Source organism: Triturus cristatus, chromosome 8 (assembly GCF_964204655.1).
Source record: "Triturus cristatus chromosome 8, aTriCri1.1, whole genome shotgun sequence".
NCBI classification, from domain to species: domain Eukaryota; kingdom Metazoa; phylum Chordata; class Amphibia; order Caudata; family Salamandridae; genus Triturus; species Triturus cristatus.
In genome coordinates, this window is record NC_140591.1 from 276,693,292 (window position 1) to 276,713,044 (window position 19,753).

A 19,753-nucleotide genomic window follows, 5' to 3' on the forward strand; every position below is an offset into this window, starting at 1 on the left:
TCGTCATGAGTGGAGTTTCGGTCTGTTGTATGCCTTTCCACCTATACCACTTTTGCCCAGTGTTAGACCTGGCACCTTGGCGTGAGTTTCCCTTCCACTTTTTGATGGTGTGCCTCGATTGTTTTGCTGGTGTTGTCCGCTCAGGGCACTGCGCCACGGCTAATCCGTGCCGCAGTGCAAGTGCTCCCTAGGTAAAGTGTACCTGTAATTGATGTTCATGATTGGTTTATTGGATTCACTGTCAGTCCCCAGTAAAGTGCACCAGGGGTGCCAGGGCTTGTGAATGCCAATGCTGCTGGTGGGCTTGCAGCGCTGGTTGCGCCACCCACAGAAAGCGGCTTTGTAAAATGTGTCTAGGGTCTGCCACCGCAGACCCTGTGCGTGGTCCCGGACCGTCGCGCTGACTGCGCAAGTGCCCTCACTTGCCAGTCCCTAAACCTTCCCTTACCTACATATTAGCCACCCCTCTGGTAGGCCCAAGGGCAGGGTGCATTGTAGGCATAAGGTAGGACATGCCCTGATGTGTGTGGCATGTCTTAGTAGTGAATTACAGCCCTTTCCGTTTTTCACTATTGAAGGCTACCTGCTCTCCATAGGCCAGAATGGGCTGCTGGGATCACGCCAACGCTGTGACCCCAGTGGACTCAGAGAGCATGGTAGAGTGTCAAGTTTAGTATGCCTGAACTCAGAATAATAAAATACTTCTTGTAGTCAAGTTTATTTTAATATCCTGGGTTTGTAAATACTACTTTTAGAAAGTTAGTATTTACTGACCTGACCATCTCAGTCCGCCTCTGCTGTGTGTGTGTGTGTTCTGCCTAGCAACAGTAAGGAGCAGGGTTGGGGAATCCCCAGAGACAGGTTGGCTGCCAGGTGGTGGGTAGGGAGATGACACCAGGATGGGTGGGAGGAGTACACCTTGACTCTTGAATAGACCTGTGCTCTGCCACCACAAAGCCGGCGCCACCCCCTGTGGGGCGGCTGATGTCTCTGCCCTGCTGCTGAAAGGAAAGAGCAGAGTCACCATAACAAAGTGCTCCAGAACTGGACTGAGCCAGGCCTAGGCCCCCTGGCGCTAAAGAACAAAAGAATCACGGTATAAAAGTAGGAGCCTGGCTCCTAAGAAATCAGAATCCTGTTTACCACAAAGAACCTCTGCCCGACTAGAAGGAGAAGGAGACGCTGGAGGAGCTGGCCTGCTGCCTGCCTTGCTGAGAAAGGAGAGGAAGAGACTACTGAAAAGACTTTGCTACTTTGTGCTTGAACATTCTCCAAGGGCTTGGTCTGAGCTTGCCCCCTGAACTGAACCCCAGGAACAGTGGGTTCTCTGTGCTTCTTGCTCGTCCTCCAATTCGAGCCGTGTGTGCATCCCGCTGGAAAAGAGACTGCGCCCCTCATCGCCCCTCCTAGGGCCGTGACACTCAGGAGCTCGCCTGCCGCAACCCCGTGAGAGCCCCGCTCCGTCCGGAGCCGCTCTCTGTCCCCGGGCTAGGCCGCCTGCACCCCTGTCACCGCCTGCCATTGGAGCGCGCTGAACGTGCTATCACCCCTCCCGCCGGAAGCCGTCCGACGACTGTGATCTACGCCGGGTCATCCAGCTGCACTGACTGTGCCCTGTGACCCCGCTTCGCTATCCCCGGACATCTCAGGCCGCGCCGCCCCCGCTGTGGAGACCCCCCTGCACCGCCGTGCTAAAGGGTCGCGGGCCGCGCCTGCCTACTTGCCCACACCTGCTGATTGAGGACCCAAGAACACTTCCCAAGCTGAGAGTCACACCGACCTGTGCCGACTCTCCACATCACGAAAGAAGTTCCAGTATCGGGCTCGGGGCCCGCAACGCCTTATTTCCCCGTTCGCAGGAGCCGATCTCTGTGAGTACTGGAACCACGAGTAACATTTGCAAGAGACTACAAAGTGTCCATTTGAAGCTACGAACAAAGAACATTTGCCTGCTTTACAACCTGGTGGCATAGCGAAAACGTTATTGGTCTTGTGATAAGTCTGCTGAGATATATATACCTATTTTTACATAAAGAAGCGTATTTTTCTACATATCCAAGGCTGGTGTCCGTTTCTGGGGGGATTGATGTATTTACTGTGTGTGTGATTGTAAGTGCTTAACCAACAACGCCTGAGGAATCGCCTTGGCTGCTCACGCCACGCACCTAGAGGGTGAGCAAGGGTCATTCAAAAGGGGTTATCCTGCGCCCTGACGTAGAGGAGAGGGTTCCTGCTTGACACAAGGGCAACCTTGCGCCAACCAGAGACCCCCAAGTCTAACATTGTTGGCAGCGGGTGGGATTTCGGATTTGCACTTGTAGTTTACATACAGTGAATTATTAATCACCAGATAGTGAGAGCAGACCAAATAACGCAGCCACAGGTTTTCATTTGTTGAACTTTGTTGAGACATCTGCCGTTACTGCAACCATGCCTAGCTCACTCTCCGCTGGGAGAGCACTCTCTGTGATTTCTGGAATAGATGAGGTGGATTGGGAGAGACTGGAAGGCTACACGATAGAGCAATTGAAAGGCTACAGTGTAAAATTCAGAGTCCCCCATGCTGGATTCAAGAGGAGAACCCAGTACGCCAAGGCACTGAGAGCCTGGAAGGAGTCACGAGACCCACGGAATGCGGGGGACATCGTTCCACCCGACAACCTTGAGGAGCCCAGCAGAGTCCGGTCGCCAGAGGAGCTGGCGGACAGGGCAGCAGACAGGGCGCATGCAATGGAGATGGCGAAGTTGGCAGGACAAATGGAAATGGAAAAGCAGAAGTTGGCCCTGGAGGCACAACAACGCCAAATGGATCATGATATCAGATTGAAGGAGTTGGAGCTGAAGGCGAAAAGTTTGGACACCGCTCCTTCTGGTGGCAGCACTCCACCGGTGCAGGTAGAGTCCAAGGTGTACATCCCCAAAGATGTAGTAAAGGAGTATTTTAGGAAGGATGACATAGGGCAGTGGTTTAGAGCCTATGAGGTGGCCATGTCTTCACACCGGGTCCCTGAGAAAGACTGGGGAGCGGGGTTGTGGGGAAGGTTCCTTGCTGAAGGACGTGACACACTGTTAGATTTACCCTTAGATCTCCAAGTCTCCTACCCCCATATGAAGGAAGCTTTAATGACCAGGTATGGGTTAACTCCTGAGCTATATAGACAGAGGTTCAGGGAGACCAAGAAGATCCCTGAGAGTACGTATGTGGAGTATGTGACCTTTTTCTGCAGAGCACTGGATGGTTGGGTGAAGGGTAGCAAAGTGAATGATTATCAAGGGCTGCTTGATTTAATTGCATGGGAGCACTTGTCCAGTCAATGTTTTCCTGAGCTACGCCAGCACCTGATAGATAGCAAGCTGTCCAACCCGAGGAAGCTTGCTGAGGAGGCGGACCGCTGGCTCAGCACCAGGGTCCACAAGGGTCAAGTGGGAGACTCCGCCAAAGGTGGGCAGGGTCCCCAGCAGAAGAGTGGGGGGGACAGGGGTAAACAGAAGGGGTTCCAAAAAGGCCCCCAAAGTAATTCCCAAGGGAACCAGCAGAAGGGTTCTCCGCCTCCCCCACCCCTGCAGCAGAACGGGGCCCCGACAGGTAGACCTGTTCCAAAGGGGCCCTTCAATTGTTATAAGTGTGGTGACCCGGGTCACATTGCCTCTGATCCTAAGTGTCGCCTGTTTGGTAAGACCGCACCCACTGGTGCTCCACCCCGGCAAGTAGCTAATGTTAATTTTGGGGAGGAGGTAGCAGTCCAGGAGGGTGGGGGTCCCGGGCAGATGACCCTAGTCTCGCTAGGAGACAGTGAGATGGTCCCTGTAACCTACCTGCCCTCTAACACTAAGAAATATGGGCAGGTAGTGACCATCAATGGAAAGAAGGTTGAGGCTCTTAGAGATACAGGAGCCAGCGTGACCTCGGTGAGGCAACACCTGGTGTCTCAAGAGCAGATTGTACCCAATGCCTACTGTAGGGTTGTCAATGCTGACAACATAGAGAGTCGTTGTCCAATGGCTCAAATTCCCTTTGAGTGGGGGGAGGTCTCTGGTACTCTACAAGTCGCTGTGAGAACTGACATGCCTGTAGACTGTCTGCTAGGGAACGACCTGGAGAGCTCCCCTTGGGAAAAGGTGGAGAAGACCACGCATCTGAGGATGGTGGGTCTACCCGACTGGGCATGCGTGACCACCCGGTCCATGGCAGCCAGTAGGGGTGTTGAGAGGGTCCTGGAGCCTGAGGGAGAGGTCCAGGAACCGGCCTTAGGGAGAAGGCGCAGGAGGCGCGGGAAACCGGCCCCCGAAGTTCCCACGGCCCAGGAGGAAGCAGACCCTGAGGGGGATGCTCTGGAGCCTACCGGGGAACAGATTGCCGAACTGGGAGATCTGCCTGAGCTGACCCATTGGCAGCAAGAAGGAGGTCCCTCCAGGGAGGAATTCTGCAGGGAGCAGAAAGAATGCCCTTCTCTCGTGGGTATGCGGCAACAGGCTGCAGACCAGGCCAATGGTGTTCAGGCCAAAACACACTACGTGTACTGGGAGAGTGACCTCCTGTATTCCGAGCCTAAGGCTGCTGAACCTGGGTCAGCCCGTGTGCTGGTGGTACCCCAGAAGTTCAGAACCTTCCTACTGGGGCTGGCTCATGATGTGCCTTTAGCAGGACATTTGGGGATGGACAAGACCTATGACAGGCTTGTCACCCACTTTTACTGGCCCCAAATGCACAAGAATTCAGATTCCTACTGCAGAACCTGTCAGACTTGCCAGGCAAGTGGTAAGAGCGGAGGGAAGCACAAGGCTCCTCTGCAGCCCTTCCCCGTGGTTGGTACGCCATTCCAGCGAGTGGGTATTGATATTGTGGGGCCTCTGGACCCCAAGACAGCCCTGGGCAACAGGTTCATCCTGGTCTTGGTGGACCATGCCACCCGGTACCCTGAAGCCATCCCTCTGAGGACAGTGACGGCCCCCGTGGTGGGACGAGCACTGATGGGAATTTTCTCCCGAGTGGGATTCCCTCTAGAGGTGGTGAGCGACAGGGGGACCAATTTCATATCCACATATATGAAATCCCTGTGGAAGGAGTGTGGGGTAACTTACAAGTTCACCACTCCTTACCACCCCCAAGGAAATGGGTTGGTTGAGAGATTCAACCGAACCCTCAAAGGCATGATCATGGGCCTAGACGGTCCAATGAGGCATAAGTGGGACGTCCTCTTGCCATGCCTGCTCTTCGCTTACCGAGAGGTGCCACAGAAGTCTCTAGGATTCAGCCCCTTTTGAGCTTCTGTATGGTCACCCGGTAAGAGGACCTCTGAGTTTGGTAAAGGAAGGCTGGGAGCAATCTCCCAGGAAACCTCCCCAGAATGTATACAGTTACATGCTGGCCTTCCGAAACCAGACTAGGCGTTTCAGGCAACTTGCTGAGGCAAATCTGGAAGCCAGCCAGGAGGAGATGAAGCGGTGGTACGACCGGAATGCCACTCTGGTAGAGCTTCAACCTGGACAAAAGGTGTGGGTCTTGGCCCCAGTGGAGCCTTGTGCACTTCAGGATAAGTGGACAGGTCCATTTGAGGTTGTGGAGCGCAAAAGTCCTATCACCTACTTGGTGGACATGCAGTCTCCCAGGAACCCTTTGAGGGTCCTACATGTTAACCGCCTTAAGCCCCACTTAGAGAGGACCGAAGTGGGCATGCTGCTGGCCACTGATGATGGAATAGAAGAGGAGACCGAGCCTCTTCCTGACCTCTTAGTAGCCTCTGAGAAAGATGGGTCAGTGGATGGAGTTAACCTCTCACCCACCCTGACGCCCGAACAACAGGAAGATTGCCGCCACTTGCTGGGGCAGTTTCCCGATAGATTCTCCCTGGTTCCTGGTGTCACAGATTGGTGCGTCCATGATGTGGACACAGGAGACAGCTTACCTGTGAAGCACAAGGCTTACAGGGTAACTGACAGGGTCAGAGCTTGCATCAAGGAGGAGGTCTCCAAAATGCTTGCGCTAGGGGTGGTTGAGTCCTCCAGCAGTCCTTGGTCCAGCCCCGTGGTCTTGGTCCCCAAAGCTGCTGCGCCGGGAGCCACACCTGAACTCCGGTTCTGTGTGGACTACAGAGGACTCAATTCAGTAACGAAGACTGACGCGCACCCCATCCCCAGAGCTGATGAGCTCATTGATCGGCTAGGGGCTGCCCGGTTCCTCAGCACGTTTGATTTAACGTCTGGGTACTGGCAGATCGCCTTGACCGATGGGGCCAAAGAGAGGTCAGCATTCTCTACACCAGATGGGCACTTCCAGTTCCGAGTCATGCCATTTGGGATGAAGAATGCCCCTGCCACCTTTCAGAGGTTGGTCAACCAGGTACTGGTTGGGCTGGATGCGTTCAGTGCCGCCTACCTGGATGACATCGCAGTGTTCAGTGCCACCTGGCCCGAACACCTGCGCCACCTCTGGGAAGTGTTGATGGCTCTGCGCCGAGCAGGCCTCACGATCAAGGCAAGCAAGTGCCAGATCGGGCAGGGTTCCGTGGTGTACTTGGGACACCAAGTGGGGAGTGGCAAGGTGGCACCCTTGCAACCCAAAATTGAGACCATCCTGGCTTGGGAACCCCCCAAGACGCAGACCGCAGTGAGGGCCTTCCTGGGGCTCACTGGGTACTACAGGAGGTTTGTCAAGGGCTATGGAACGATTGTTGCCCCCTTGACAGAGCTGACTTCCAAGAAGCAGCCCAGGAACGTGATCTGGACTGACACCTGTCAGAAAGCTTTCGACACCCTGAAGACTGCCATGTGCACGGCGCCCGTGCTCTTGGCCCCTGACTTCTCCAAGGAATTCCTAGTACAGACAGACGCTTCAGAGCATGGTGTAGGGGCTGTTCTCTCACAGATGACTGAGGAAGGCTGGGACCAACCCGTAGCCTTCATCAGTAGGAGGTTACTTCCACGGGAAAGTAGGTGGAGTGCAATTGAGCGAGAAGCATTTGCTGTGGTCTGGGCGCTGAAGAAGCTAAGACCCTACTTGTTTGGGTCTCACTTCCGGATTCAGACGGACCACAGGCCCCTCAGATGGTTGATGCAAATGAGGGGTGAGAACCCGAAGCTGTTGAGGTGGTCCATCTCCCTACAGGGTATGGACTTTACGGTGGAACACCGTCCTGGTACAGATCACGCCAACGCTGACGGTCTGTCCAGGTATTTCCGCCTTAGTGACGAGGAACCCCCTGGGCAAGGGTAGTTCTCCCCACATTTCAGCTGGAGGGGACACGTGTTAGACCTGGCACCTTGGCGTGAGTTTCCCTTCCACTTTTTGATGGTGTGCCTCGATTGTTTTGCTGGTGTTGTCCGCTCAGGGCACTGCGCCACGGCTAATCCGTGCCGCAGTGCAAGTGCTCCCTAGGTAAAGTGTACCTGTAATTGATGTTCATGATTGGTTTATTGGATTCACTGTCAGTCCCCAGTAAAGTGCACCAGGGGTGCCAGGGCTTGTGAATGCCAATGCTGCTGGTGGGCTTGCAGCGCTGGTTGCGCCACCCACAGAAAGCGGCTTTGTAAAATGTGTCTAGGGTCTGCCACCGCAGACCCTGTGCGTGGTCCCGGACCGTCGCGCTGACTGCGCAAGTGCCCTCACTTGCCAGTCCCTAAACCTTCCCTTACCTACATATTAGCCACCCCTCTGGTAGGCCCAAGGGCAGGGTGCATTGTAGGCATAAGGTAGGACATGCCCTGATGTGTGTGGCATGTCTTAGTAGTGAATTACAGCCCTTTCCGTTTTTCACTATTGAAGGCTACCTGCTCTCCATAGGCCAGAATGGGCTGCTGGGATCACGCCAACGCTGTGACCCCAGTGGACTCAGAGAGCATGGTAGAGTGTCAAGTTTAGTATGCCTGAACTCAGAATAATAAAATACTTCTTGTAGTCAAGTTTATTTTAATATCCTGGGTTTGTAAATACTACTTTTAGAAAGTTAGTATTTACTGACCTGACCATCTCAGTCCGCCTCTGCTGTGTGTGTGTGTGTTCTGCCTAGCAACAGTAAGGAGCAGGGTTGGGGAATCCCCAGAGACAGGTTGGCTGCCAGGTGGTGGGTAGGGAGATGACACCAGGATGGGTGGGAGGAGTACACCTTGACTCTTGAATAGACCTGTGCTCTGCCACCACAAAGCCGGCGCCACCCCCTGTGGGGCGGCTGATGTCTCTGCCCTGCTGCTGAAAGGAAAGAGCAGAGTCACCATAACAAAGTGCTCCAGAACTGGACTGAGCCAGGCCTAGGCCCCCTGGCGCTAAAGAACAAAAGAATCACGGTATAAAAGTAGGAGCCTGGCTCCTAAGAAATCAGAATCCTGTTTACCACAAAGAACCTCTGCCCGACTAGAAGGAGAAGGAGACGCTGGAGGAGCTGGCCTGCTGCCTGCCTTGCTGAGAAAGGAGAGGAAGAGACTACTGAAAAGACTTTGCTACTTTGTGCTTGAACATTCTCCAAGGGCTTGGTCTGAGCTTGCCCCCTGAACTGAACCCCAGGAACAGTGGGTTCTCTGTGCTTCTTGCTCGTCCTCCAATTCGAGCCGTGTGTGCATCCCGCTGGAAAAGAGACTGCGCCCCTCATCGCCCCTCCTAGGGCCGTGACACTCAGGAGCTCGCCTGCCGCAACCCCGTGAGAGCCCCGCTCCGTCCGGAGCCGCTCTCTGTCCCCGGGCTAGGCCGCCTGCACCCCTGTCACCGCCTGCCATTGGAGCGCGCTGAACGTGCTATCACCCCTCCCGCCGGAAGCCGTCCGACGACTGTGATCTACGCCGGGTCATCCAGCTGCACTGACTGTGCCCTGTGACCCCGCTTCGCTATCCCCGGACATCTCAGGCCGCGCCGCCCCCGCTGTGGAGACCCCCCTGCACCGCCGTGCTAAAGGGTCGCGGGCCGCGCCTGCCTACTTGCCCACACCTGCTGATTGAGGACCCAAGAACACTTCCCAAGCTGAGAGTCACACCGACCTGTGCCGACTCTCCACATCACGAAAGAAGTTCCAGTATCGGGCTCGGGGCCCGCAACGCCTTATTTCCCCGTTCGCAGGAGCCGATCTCTGTGAGTACTGGAACCACGAGTAACATTTGCAAGAGACTACAAAGTGTCCACTTGAAGCTACGAACAAAGAACATTTGCCTGCTTTACAACCTGGTGGCATAGCGAAAACGTTATTGGTCTTGTGATAAGTCTGCTGAGATATATATACCTATTTTTACATAAAGAAGCGTATTTTTCTACATATCCAAGGCTGGTGTCCGTTTCTGGGGGGATTGATGTATTTACTGTGTGTGTGATTGTAAGTGCTTAACCAACAACGCCTGAGGAATCGCCTTGGCTGCTCACGCCACGCACCTAGAGGGTGAGCAAGGGTCATTCAAAAGGGGTTATCCTGCGCCCTGACGTAGAGGAGAGGGTTCCTGCTTGACACAAGGGCAACCTTGCGCCAACCAGAGACCCCCAAGTCTAACACCCAGAGTGTTGAAGAAAATCAGGCGCGACCGAGTCTTTCTTGTGGCTCCGGATTGGGCATGAAGTGTCTGGTATCCCGAGCTGCTCAACATGGCCATCGATCCTCTACTCAAACTGCCTCTTCGGGAGGATCTTTTGTCGCAGCAGCAGGGGACGGTCCTCCACCCGAACCTGTCCAGCCTCCACCTCCTTGCGTGGAGATTGAGCGGGGGCAGTTGACGTCTTTCGACCTGCCTCCTGAAGTCTGTGATGTAATCTTGGCAGCCAGGCGTCCCTCACTAAGACTGTATACGCCTGCCGGTGGAACAAGTTTGTGAAATGGTGCACAGCAAAGCCTGTGGATCCCCTTTCTGCCCTTCTTTCTGAGAATCTCTTGTTTCTTTTTTCTCTAGCCCAGCAGGGCTCTGCTCTGGGCACTATCAAGGGCTTTCTTTCGGCCATCTCTGCCTTCCTTCGGCTTCCAGATCAGCCTTCCCTTTTCAAGTCCCCGTTGTAAGTCGCTTCTTGAAAGGCAGAACTCCTCTCTTTCCTCCTATTCCCTTCGTTATGCCTCAGTGGGACTTGAACCTGATTTTAACTTATTTAATGTGCGCTTCCTTTATGCTGATTCACAACTGTCCTTTAAGGCTCTTGACAATCAAAACTGTGCTCCTGGTGGCCATCACCTCTGCCAGATGAGTGAGTGATCTCCAGGCTCCTTTGTCTAAGCTTCCTTTTCTCTCTGTACATCCGGACAAAGTTGTCCTTTGGACTCGTCCATCCTTCCTGCCCAAAGTTGTCACTGCCTTCCACATCGGGCAGACTATCACTTTGCCCACCTTCTTTCCGCCTCTGCATCCTTCGAAAGAGGAAGAGGAAGAGAGGCTCTACCGCCTGGACCCTAAATGTGCGCTTTCTTTCTATCTGGACCTCTGGATCGCACATAACAGTCCCGGGTGGATGACCAACTCTTTGTTGGCTACGTGGGTGCCAAGAAAGGTTGGGCCATACACAAGCGAACCATTACTCGATGGGTCGTTTTGTGTATAAAAGCATGCTATTCTCTAGCTAAAAAGGAGCCTCCTGTGAGGCTACGCGCCCATTCCACCAGGGCGACGGCAGCCACTACTGCCTTGGGAAGAGGAGTTCCTCTACATGACATCTATCAGGCAGCAACATGGGTATCACTGCACACGTTTACGAAACACTACTGTCTGGACAGCCAAGTCCGGAGAGACGGCTTCTTTGGCCGTTCTGTTCTCCAGAACTTTCTGGTTTGATCGTGGTTCGCAGATCCACCACCAGGGTTGGTATTGCTGGGGTATCTATTCTAAGGTAAGGATTTTATAATTAGCATGTTTCTTTCAGATGAAGAAGTTGCTTACCTTCGGTAACGATATATCTGTAAGAAACATTAGTTAGTTATAGATTCCTTACTGCCCCACCCATCCTCCCCGTTCGACAAACTCATTTCTAGGGTAGTAGCTTTGTGCACCAGTGGTCGGTGCCTTGCATGGCTCTGCGCTTCCGGCGCGGAAAGTCATGTGCAGAACTGACATCAGCGCGCGAGGGCGGCGTCTAAGTAGCTACCGCGACGTCATCCTGGGGACCACAACGCCAAGGACAGACCAGGAGCCACCTTCCAGCGCGCAGAGGTACTGCTGACGAAAAAACCTTCCGGATCCAGTCTGACACCTGGGGGCTAAGGTAAGGAATCTATAACTAACTAATGTTTATTACAGATATATCGTTACTGAAGGTAAATAACTTGTTCTTTGTATACGATAAAGTTCGAGTTACTATCATATAATATATTTCGATTTCTTTTTCAATTTTAGCAAATTGATCATTTGTTCCTCAGCAATTTGCCTGAAATTGTGGTAGAGTTGCTAATGACCCTACATGAGATTCCAAGTACAGAATTGGCCGAAGGAAGAGGAGAGCTTTCAAAATTTGTTCGGTAAGCAGCACTTTGTCAAACTTCCGGGGATTTGCAAAGGTAATTTTGACTGGTGAGACAAAATGATTCTGTATGTTGTGTTTGCTTTACATTTTACGGTGCCTCCCTGCAGTCCTTCTCCATACTGTTTTGGCCTAAATACTGTTTATCAGTCATACAAATGGTAAAATAAAAAAACGGAAACTGCTCACAGATTATGATCTAAAATGTAACAATTGTCTAATTGTTAACTGCAAATCGTTTTTTAAAAGATTATAGTAATCAGAATTCAATACAGCCTATGCATGTCATTGATTGGGTTTTCTATACAGCCAGTGTGAGGGGTACAGCCAGTGTGAGAGGTATGCTCAACGCCACTCTTTGCAGACCATCATCAGATTTTCTACTGTATGTCATATGACAATTACCCAGCATCACATGTTTGAAATGGATTTAGCGAATGATTACAACGCTGGTGATGAGATTAATCAACCATACCACAAATAGAACTGGTATGATGACCTACAATAAGCTAGTGGCCTTGATACCTCCAGAGCCCGGGATCCTTTCGTCCACTTGATCCTGCTATTAACGAAAACGCTTCTTATGCCATGGTGATGATTAGGTGGCAAAAGTCTTTGACCTCCACTTCCTCATTTTGAAGGTACTATGTTGGGGGCTTGGGCCACACCTTACACTGGCTAGGGGCGTTGGACCTATAGGATGCCTATTTTCATATACCCATCTTTCAGTCCCATCAGCATTTCCTGCGGGTCGTATTGGGACAGGAGCATTTCCAGTTCATGGGTCTCTTCTTTGACCTCATTAATGACCCTCGGGTGATCACGAAAGTGATGGCAGTAGTGAAAGCATACCTTCGGAGGTCAGGGGTCACAGTTTTCCCCTACTTTATTGACTGGCTGTTGAAGGCGGGCTCGCTTCGGTAGTCATCAACAACCTCCAGACTACGATGACCTCTTGTCATCTTTGGGGTTCACTATCCACATGCTGAAGTCACACCTAGCTCCATCTTAGACACTTCCCTTCATCAGAGCCATTCCGCACATGGTTCGGTTTTGTGTCTTTCCCCTAGATAGGAGAGTCCAGGACATTCAGGCTCTGATCCTGATCTTTCAGCCTCGATCCTGGATTTGTCAGTTTGAATCTGAAGGTGCTGGGTCTGATGGCCTCCTGCTGGTCAAGCATGCCAGGTGGCAAACAGTCTCTGCAGTGGGATCTGAAGTCTCAGTGGGCCCAACATCAAGGTGCACTGTCAGACCACATTCAGATTTCAGAGGAGACTACAAAAGATCTGCAGTTGTTGTTGAGGTGAACCACCTGACAGGATTGTTGAATTCCAGTGCAGACAGGCTCGGCCGTCAGTGCCTAGCGGATCAGAATTAGGAGTTGCACCTGTAGGTGGCACGTGGTCACTTCCATGAATGGGGGAACCTTGACTCGGTCTGTTCACCACTGCTGAGAAAGCGCAATGTAAGCACTACTGCACGTTGCAGTTTCCAAGACATCTGTTGCTTGGAGACGTGCCCAGCCTCGAGTGGAACTCTAAACTTCTATATGCCTTTCTGCCAATAGCACACCAGCCCTGAGTTCTCAAGAAGATCAGGATGGACCGAGCCTAAGTCCTTTAAGTGGCTCCAGATTGTGCACGGAGAGTATGGTATCTAGATCTCCTGGGTTTGAGTATCAGTCCACCTCCAGGAGGACCTGCTGTCGCAGCAACAGGACAGGGTTCTGCCTCCGGGGATTCACAATCTCCATATTCATGCTTGGAAGCGTCGCCTCAATACAGAGGTTGTTTATGTTCTCTTGATAAGCTGGTTTTGCAGATACTGGCATCCTTCTCGCCTTAAGTTGTGACGCTGTTCCACGTCAGTCAAAACATTATCTTACCAACGTTCAATGGTCCTTCTCACCCCTCTAAGGAGGAGGAGAGTCTCCACTGTTTAGACTCCAAGAGAGCTGTTAGCTTTTATATTGATCGTACCTAAGAACACTGGGTGAATGATCAGCTCTTTGTGGTGTTCTCTGGAGTGAAAAAGGCAAGGCTGTTCAGAAGAGAACCATCTCCCGATGGACTGTGCTTTGCATTACGATCTGCGATGCCTTGGCCCAAAGCAGCCTTTGTGAAGGCATGCATGTTCATTCTACCAATGCCAAAGGTGCTATCACTGCATTGGCACGCGGAGTCCTGACTTGGACATTTGCAAGATGTCTATGTGGGTGCCCCGTCATATGTTCACGAACCACTACTTTCTGGACAGTCCAGTTTGTTGAGAGGTATATTTTTCCCGCTTTGTCCTGCAAGACGTTTTGGTTTGAATCTATCCACAGACCCTCCTCAGAATAACTACTGCTTTGGTATCTATTTAAATGGTGAGGAATCTGCGGCTAGAAGTCTCCATTAGAAGACCAGTTACATTCTGGTAACGCTCTTCCTGCTAGAAACTCTACTTAGCCACAGATTCCCCACCGACCCCTGCCCCCTCTCTATTCTGTGATTTGACTCTATCCATTAATATCCCAAGTCTAGGATTCTGCACACCGGTCACAACCAATTTGCTGTTGGGGCTCTGTGTGTGATTGACTCAAACAGCCTCAAAAGCAATTGATGGCTGGGCAATATTCAAAAGGTGAGGAATCTGCCTCTAAATAGATTCTCTACAAGAAAGAACATTATCAAAGCTAAGTAAATTGTTCTTCAAAGCCCTGCTTTCAACTCAGTCAAAGGGTTCCCATATTTTCCTTCTGCCGCCTTTCCACTTAGTTATTTTACAGTTTTTAGTCCATGGAAGCAACCTTCGACAACCGCCAATACTTCAACAGAGAAGTTGCTGTTCAGCCCCAGTACTGATGTGGTCTTGTAAAGATTTACTTGGTCAATACTCAAAAGGGCTCCTTTGCTATTTCAATCCCCACACCTCAAAACAGAGGATTACAAAATGTGTTGCATGTTTTGAGCGAACCGTCTTAAGGATGGAGAAGAAGACACCTGCTGTTTGCCTTTGGGGAAACTCGCTCTATGTGTACTTTCTTTAAAGAAGAATTGGTAGGGATGGCCCACTCTCCCCTGAATTGGATGCTACATACCACATGTAGCAGCTTCTGTGGACCTGTCTTCCTCCTCCGAGGATTACACAGACTTTCATATCACTTATCGTGATGATGCTTAGCTGCACATCAAACTGAAGGGCAACCCACATGACTCGGTAAACATCATGTCTGTCCTTAATATTGCCAGGTGCAGATGAAACCAAACATACTGGCTCTCAACTGATTACCTGCCCCAATTACGCCCTCCATGTCTCCTAAGACACTTGGTCAGATACAATGTTCCCGCTTCAAAGAACAAAAACATTGTTTATCCCGTCCACTAAAACATTGAGCATAAGCACTTATTAGAAGGAGGCAAAGTTAACTTCACTTGCTGGGGGGGTTTCCACATGGCGCACTAATGCAAGCTCTTCTGAATACCCTGCTATATCACTCCTGGAGATTGGGACAACACACTAGGGGCCATCTATATCTCTCTTAATGAAAAGATCAGAAGACCCGATGCACCATGGCCTCAGTGATCAACTTCTCAGATATTATTGGTTGTTCTCTTTTTTCAGAAGGCCCAGCTGCATGGCTGCAGTTTAACCATCAGATTTTCTGATGTGTCTTAAATCTAATTTGTTAGACTAGTTCTATTATTTGAGCACAGAGCTCCATGAGTGGGGCTCTGTCATTTGTATATTTTAGAAATGTTCTCATTTTTTCACACATTCTCACAGGATCGAAATAACGCAGAGTTTAGAAAGAACTGTTGCATGAGATACATACGGTTTTATAGATGCACTTTTCAACTGATCTGTCAACATTTTTCATCCAAAGGTGGTCGCAAGAGACAGGTACTTGCCTACGGTGGTAGTGACTATTAGTGACTATTACAAATTAAATTTGTTCAGTGTTAGTGACTCCCAAAGTGTGATCATATATAAGGATAAAATAGAAATGTTGATAGCCATCAATTTTCACTTAAACACAAAGATGAATGGAAGAAAAGACTAACACAGTTTGGTTCTTGTAATGGTGCAGCAGCATTTTGGTTGAAAATATGCTCGTCAGCACGGCAAATTTCAAACTCTGATATTTTCAGAACACCCACATTGATAGTGTTGCAACATCCCTAGTTCTAGTTCCTAGCTCTAATGAAAATGGTGGAAAATATGCAACATGAAGAAACAAAAAAATTAAATACAATTTAAAAACGTAATAACGGAAGGATTTTGATTTCCCATTTATCTTCTGAGCAAAGCTGACCTGAAATAACAATAAGGCGCTTGGCCGACCGAGCTAATTAAAAAAAAAAAATGCAAAATACAGAAAACCGCCAAAGGCATGGTATGTTAAAAAACAAATCAAAACCGTGAAATATCTAAAAACATGTTTATTTTGGAGCATGGTGTTAGAAAGAAATGCAAATGCAATCAAGTGTAGAGTAAAAAACGAAAAAGTCCAAAGTGAAATATTTTTGAATGTTTGGGGTAACAAAGGTGCAAGATTGTTAATAAGTATGTATTTCATGAGTGATCTCATTCTTAAATTATGTAACTGTATTAGTACCATTTTTTTTAATATCCCAACCTTTAAATTGATATATAAGGACTCCATATTCCAACTGATTTACAAGAAACCTTTTCATTCTACGCTGCTCGAGTGTCATGATCACTTTCAAGAAGGTTTATATGTACAATAACCTTTATATATCCAATGATATATTATGTCTGCATCATGTCTTAAAATTATTACACACTCTCTAAAGCAGCCGCCTATATTAAAAGTGCAACAGTTTTGAACAGAATTGTTCATCAATTGGCATTCTGATATGGAATGGCATTGTATCACTTTACTATTGGGTTATAATGGAGATTTGGGCTAGATATAGTAACATTAGGAATACAGATTTCCTAATTGTGAATCTTACTGATTCACAATTAGAAAATCAGTGTTACTAATGTACGAAACTCTTTTGTGTTTCATTAGCAATTCCTAGTGGGTCGCAAATAGACCCACCTCATGCATATTATTGAGGTAGGTCGCAGTTTGCGACCGATTAGGAATTGCAGCAATCACAGTGATGGTGGCCTGCTGAGGTCAGCAGACCATCACGTCTATGATTGCTTTTTGATAAATTAATCCCGTTTTTTTTGTAAATGCAGCCCATTTTTCTTAAAGGGAAATGGGATGCATTTAAACAGAAAGAATGGAAGTTTGCCGTTAGGACCACTGTCTGCTCTAATAAAATATTTTTATTTACATTCTGAAAGGGGAAGAGGTACCCGTGGGATCCCTTCCTCATTTCGAATTGGTTACCATCTGTTTTAAACTGGGAGTAAAGCATCACTGATTTGTGACCGGAATTCAGTTGCAATAACGGTAATGCATACCATACCGATTCGGTATTTAGAAGGGATGCCCAAAACACGCCCCTTCCAAATACCTAATCGCTAATGCAAAATGCGATTTGGTGACAAGTTACCGAATCGCATTTTGTACATTTAAGAAAGCATTTTTCATGTTGCAAACGGTTCGATTTGGGCCGTTTGCGGCCAGAAAAATGCTTTGTACATCAGACCCTTGGTCACTTTAGGGTCTCTATTTTACATTGTTGGTCCTTGTTTGAAATTTAAGATGGTCGCTGCACACTTGAACATAATATGGTTAGGAATATTTCCAAACAGATCTGATTGCTTGGCACATTCACAGGTAAACACATTGATCTTGATGTTCAATGTACTATATTGAGTGTCTATGTGTATGGTGTATATATTGTTTTAGTTAATTTGAGCTCTTTATTTCATTTGCAAACGTTATGTTTTTAATGCAGGGAGCTGGATCCCGCACCAAATCCTCCACATTTCCCATCATTTGTGATTAAGGCCACTTTGGATTATATAAGCAGCTGTCATAAAAGCAAGCTGAAAAGCATTGTAGCCATTTTAGCCAAGAACGCTGTGAGTAATGTGATGCTGTGATAATTTTGTTTTAGGGGCAGAATGTTAAGTTTTCTATATTATTTGATTTGTGTTTCCGATGATATAATTGTTTTAAATTACCATGTGTTCTTTGAAAATTATATGCATCATTTATTACTGATTTTAACAGTGCAAATGGGGGATTTCATAATGCATAATGAATTACTCTAGGAATAGCCACAATTACACTTCGAATGCCCAGAACCAAAGAGGGCAACTGTTTTTTCAATTATGACCACCAGAATCACCCCATTTACACAGCATACACTCATAACTCAGACTAACATGCATTCACTTGCTCATTAACAGACAGACCCTCCACCTCATATCCAAAATAAAAAAATATAGGATATGTGATTATACTTTGTTTCTGCTTCTCGCCCCATACTCCAGGGTGTTCCCCAAGGGTCGGCCCTGAGCCCTACCTTGTTTAACCTATATGTTCAGCCATTAGCGAAGGTTGCCCATAGTTTTGGTCTCTCCTTAGTGTCATACGCCGATGACACGCAGCTGGCGGTGGCTCTTAATGGTGACCACAGCATGGATGCCTCCACCTTTCAGTCAGCTCTAAAAGCTGTGGCTGGCTGGATGGCGAACAATCGACTCCAACTGAATGCCTCTAAGACCGAGGTCATTATTTTTGGTAGGGACAATGAATTATGGGGTGATCAGTGGTGGCCGTCCGATCTTGGCCCCGTTCCTTCCCCTGTTACCGAGGTTAGAAACCTTGGGGTGTGGTTCGACCCTAAGCTTTCCTTTATTTCCCACACAAAACGTGTGGCTGGCACTTGTTTTGGTACTCTGCAGTGTCTCCGACCTATTTTTAAGTTCTTCGATGCGGAGACCAGACAGATTATTGTCCAAGCCCTGGTTCTCACCAGGCTGGATTATGCTAGCTCCCTGTTCCTGGGTCTGAATCAAGCCGAGTTATCTCGCCTTCAGAGAGTTCAGAATGCGGCAGCTAGGATGCTTGTTGGCCTTCCCAAATTTGTATCGGCCCGTCGGACTATTCAGGATCTTCATTGGTTGCCGGTGGGGCAGAGAATTAAGTTTAAAGCTCTCTGCTTAACTTTTAAGATTCTCAAAGCAGCCTCCCCACCCATCCTTGCACAGACTATCCAGCACTATGTTCCTGCCAGAGCTCTCCGCTCTGCTGGAGCTAATTTGGCCATCGTGCCACGCTTCCAAAAATCTAGGATGGGTGGACGCTCTTTCTCAGTTTTGGCGGCCACTCTTTGGAATTCTCTGCCTGCCCCTTTGCGCTCCATCCCTGAGTTGCTTACTTTTAGAAAGGCTCTTAAAACTTTTCTTTTCACCACAATTTAGGTCCATCTCTTTTATCTTTTGTCGTGTTGTGTTTACTATTCTCCATAAGCGCCGGGACGCCACTTTGCTGCGGCATCCGTGCGCTATATAAAAGCATATAACATAACATAACATAACATACATGCAATTGAGGGTTATTGGGGACCAGGGGCAGAGTTGCAGTGAACGTTGTAGTGGAGTTGGATGTGGCTAAAGAGTGAAACACATACTATATTTTGTGGTTTTCAAATCTGCAGGTAACTACATATAAAATACTTGTTTCGGTTACACTTATCTGATAGTTAAACATGCGTTTATTTGTATACTAAATAGGGTAAAGATTTTTTTAATTTAAACACATCCGATATTTCTAATCGCCATACACAGAATCACTGTTAATGTCTTCTTGGGAGGGAACAATAACTGGAGCCATTGACTTGCTGGTCACACTCTAATCTCTGCAATAGGTGCGTTAACCCATTGATCCTTCTCATTGGGATCAGACTCTCTGGCCTGCTTGGACATATACATATCTCAGCAGGTGCTCCGCAGTAGGTGCATTTACCAGAGGTTTCGGACTGAGATTAAAATTGATGGCCTGCAAACTACACATCCTTTAAAAGATGTCTCCCTCTCTGCACTTTCTCTGTCCCTGCACTGTTATGCTTCTGCGGCTGTCCTCTTTCTCGTACTTCTCATCTTTCTCTGTCTGTCTAGCTTAAAGACACAGAGCGACAGAGTGAGGCACTCAAAGGGGCAGGCAAAAAGATCTTGGCTTTCAGGGCCTAGTTTAGGTTTAGTAGCATTTTCACTGTTGTGCTCCTGGTGAGCACTTGGATCTCACGCTATAAAGTTGTACAGCTTCCTCGTGTTAGGTAAGCTCAGTGCACCTCTCTGCTGTTCTAAGTTGCCTACCTCTGTTGTCTTGAAGTCATTGGCTTAGCAGAATAACCATTGTAGAATAATTAGAAAGTCATCTTTTTCTAAAGCCTTTACAATAAAAAAAATCTTTGTTTTTTGTAAACA

At 48.8% G+C, this 19,753-nt stretch overlaps 1 protein-coding gene across 1 annotated transcript in view; it reads left to right on the forward strand.

The window, feature by feature from the left end:
* Window positions 1–19,753, forward strand: part of ATM (ATM serine/threonine kinase) — a 1,586,045-nt gene that overhangs the window by 699,502 nt on the left and 866,790 nt on the right. The window contains exons 27-28 of the mRNA XM_085621514.1: window positions 11,284–11,405; window positions 17,275–17,401. Of these exons, the coding sequence (XP_085477640.1) occupies window positions 11,284–11,405; window positions 17,275–17,401 (249 nt within the window). The remainder of the gene's footprint in view (window positions 1–11,283; window positions 11,406–17,274; window positions 17,402–19,753) is intronic.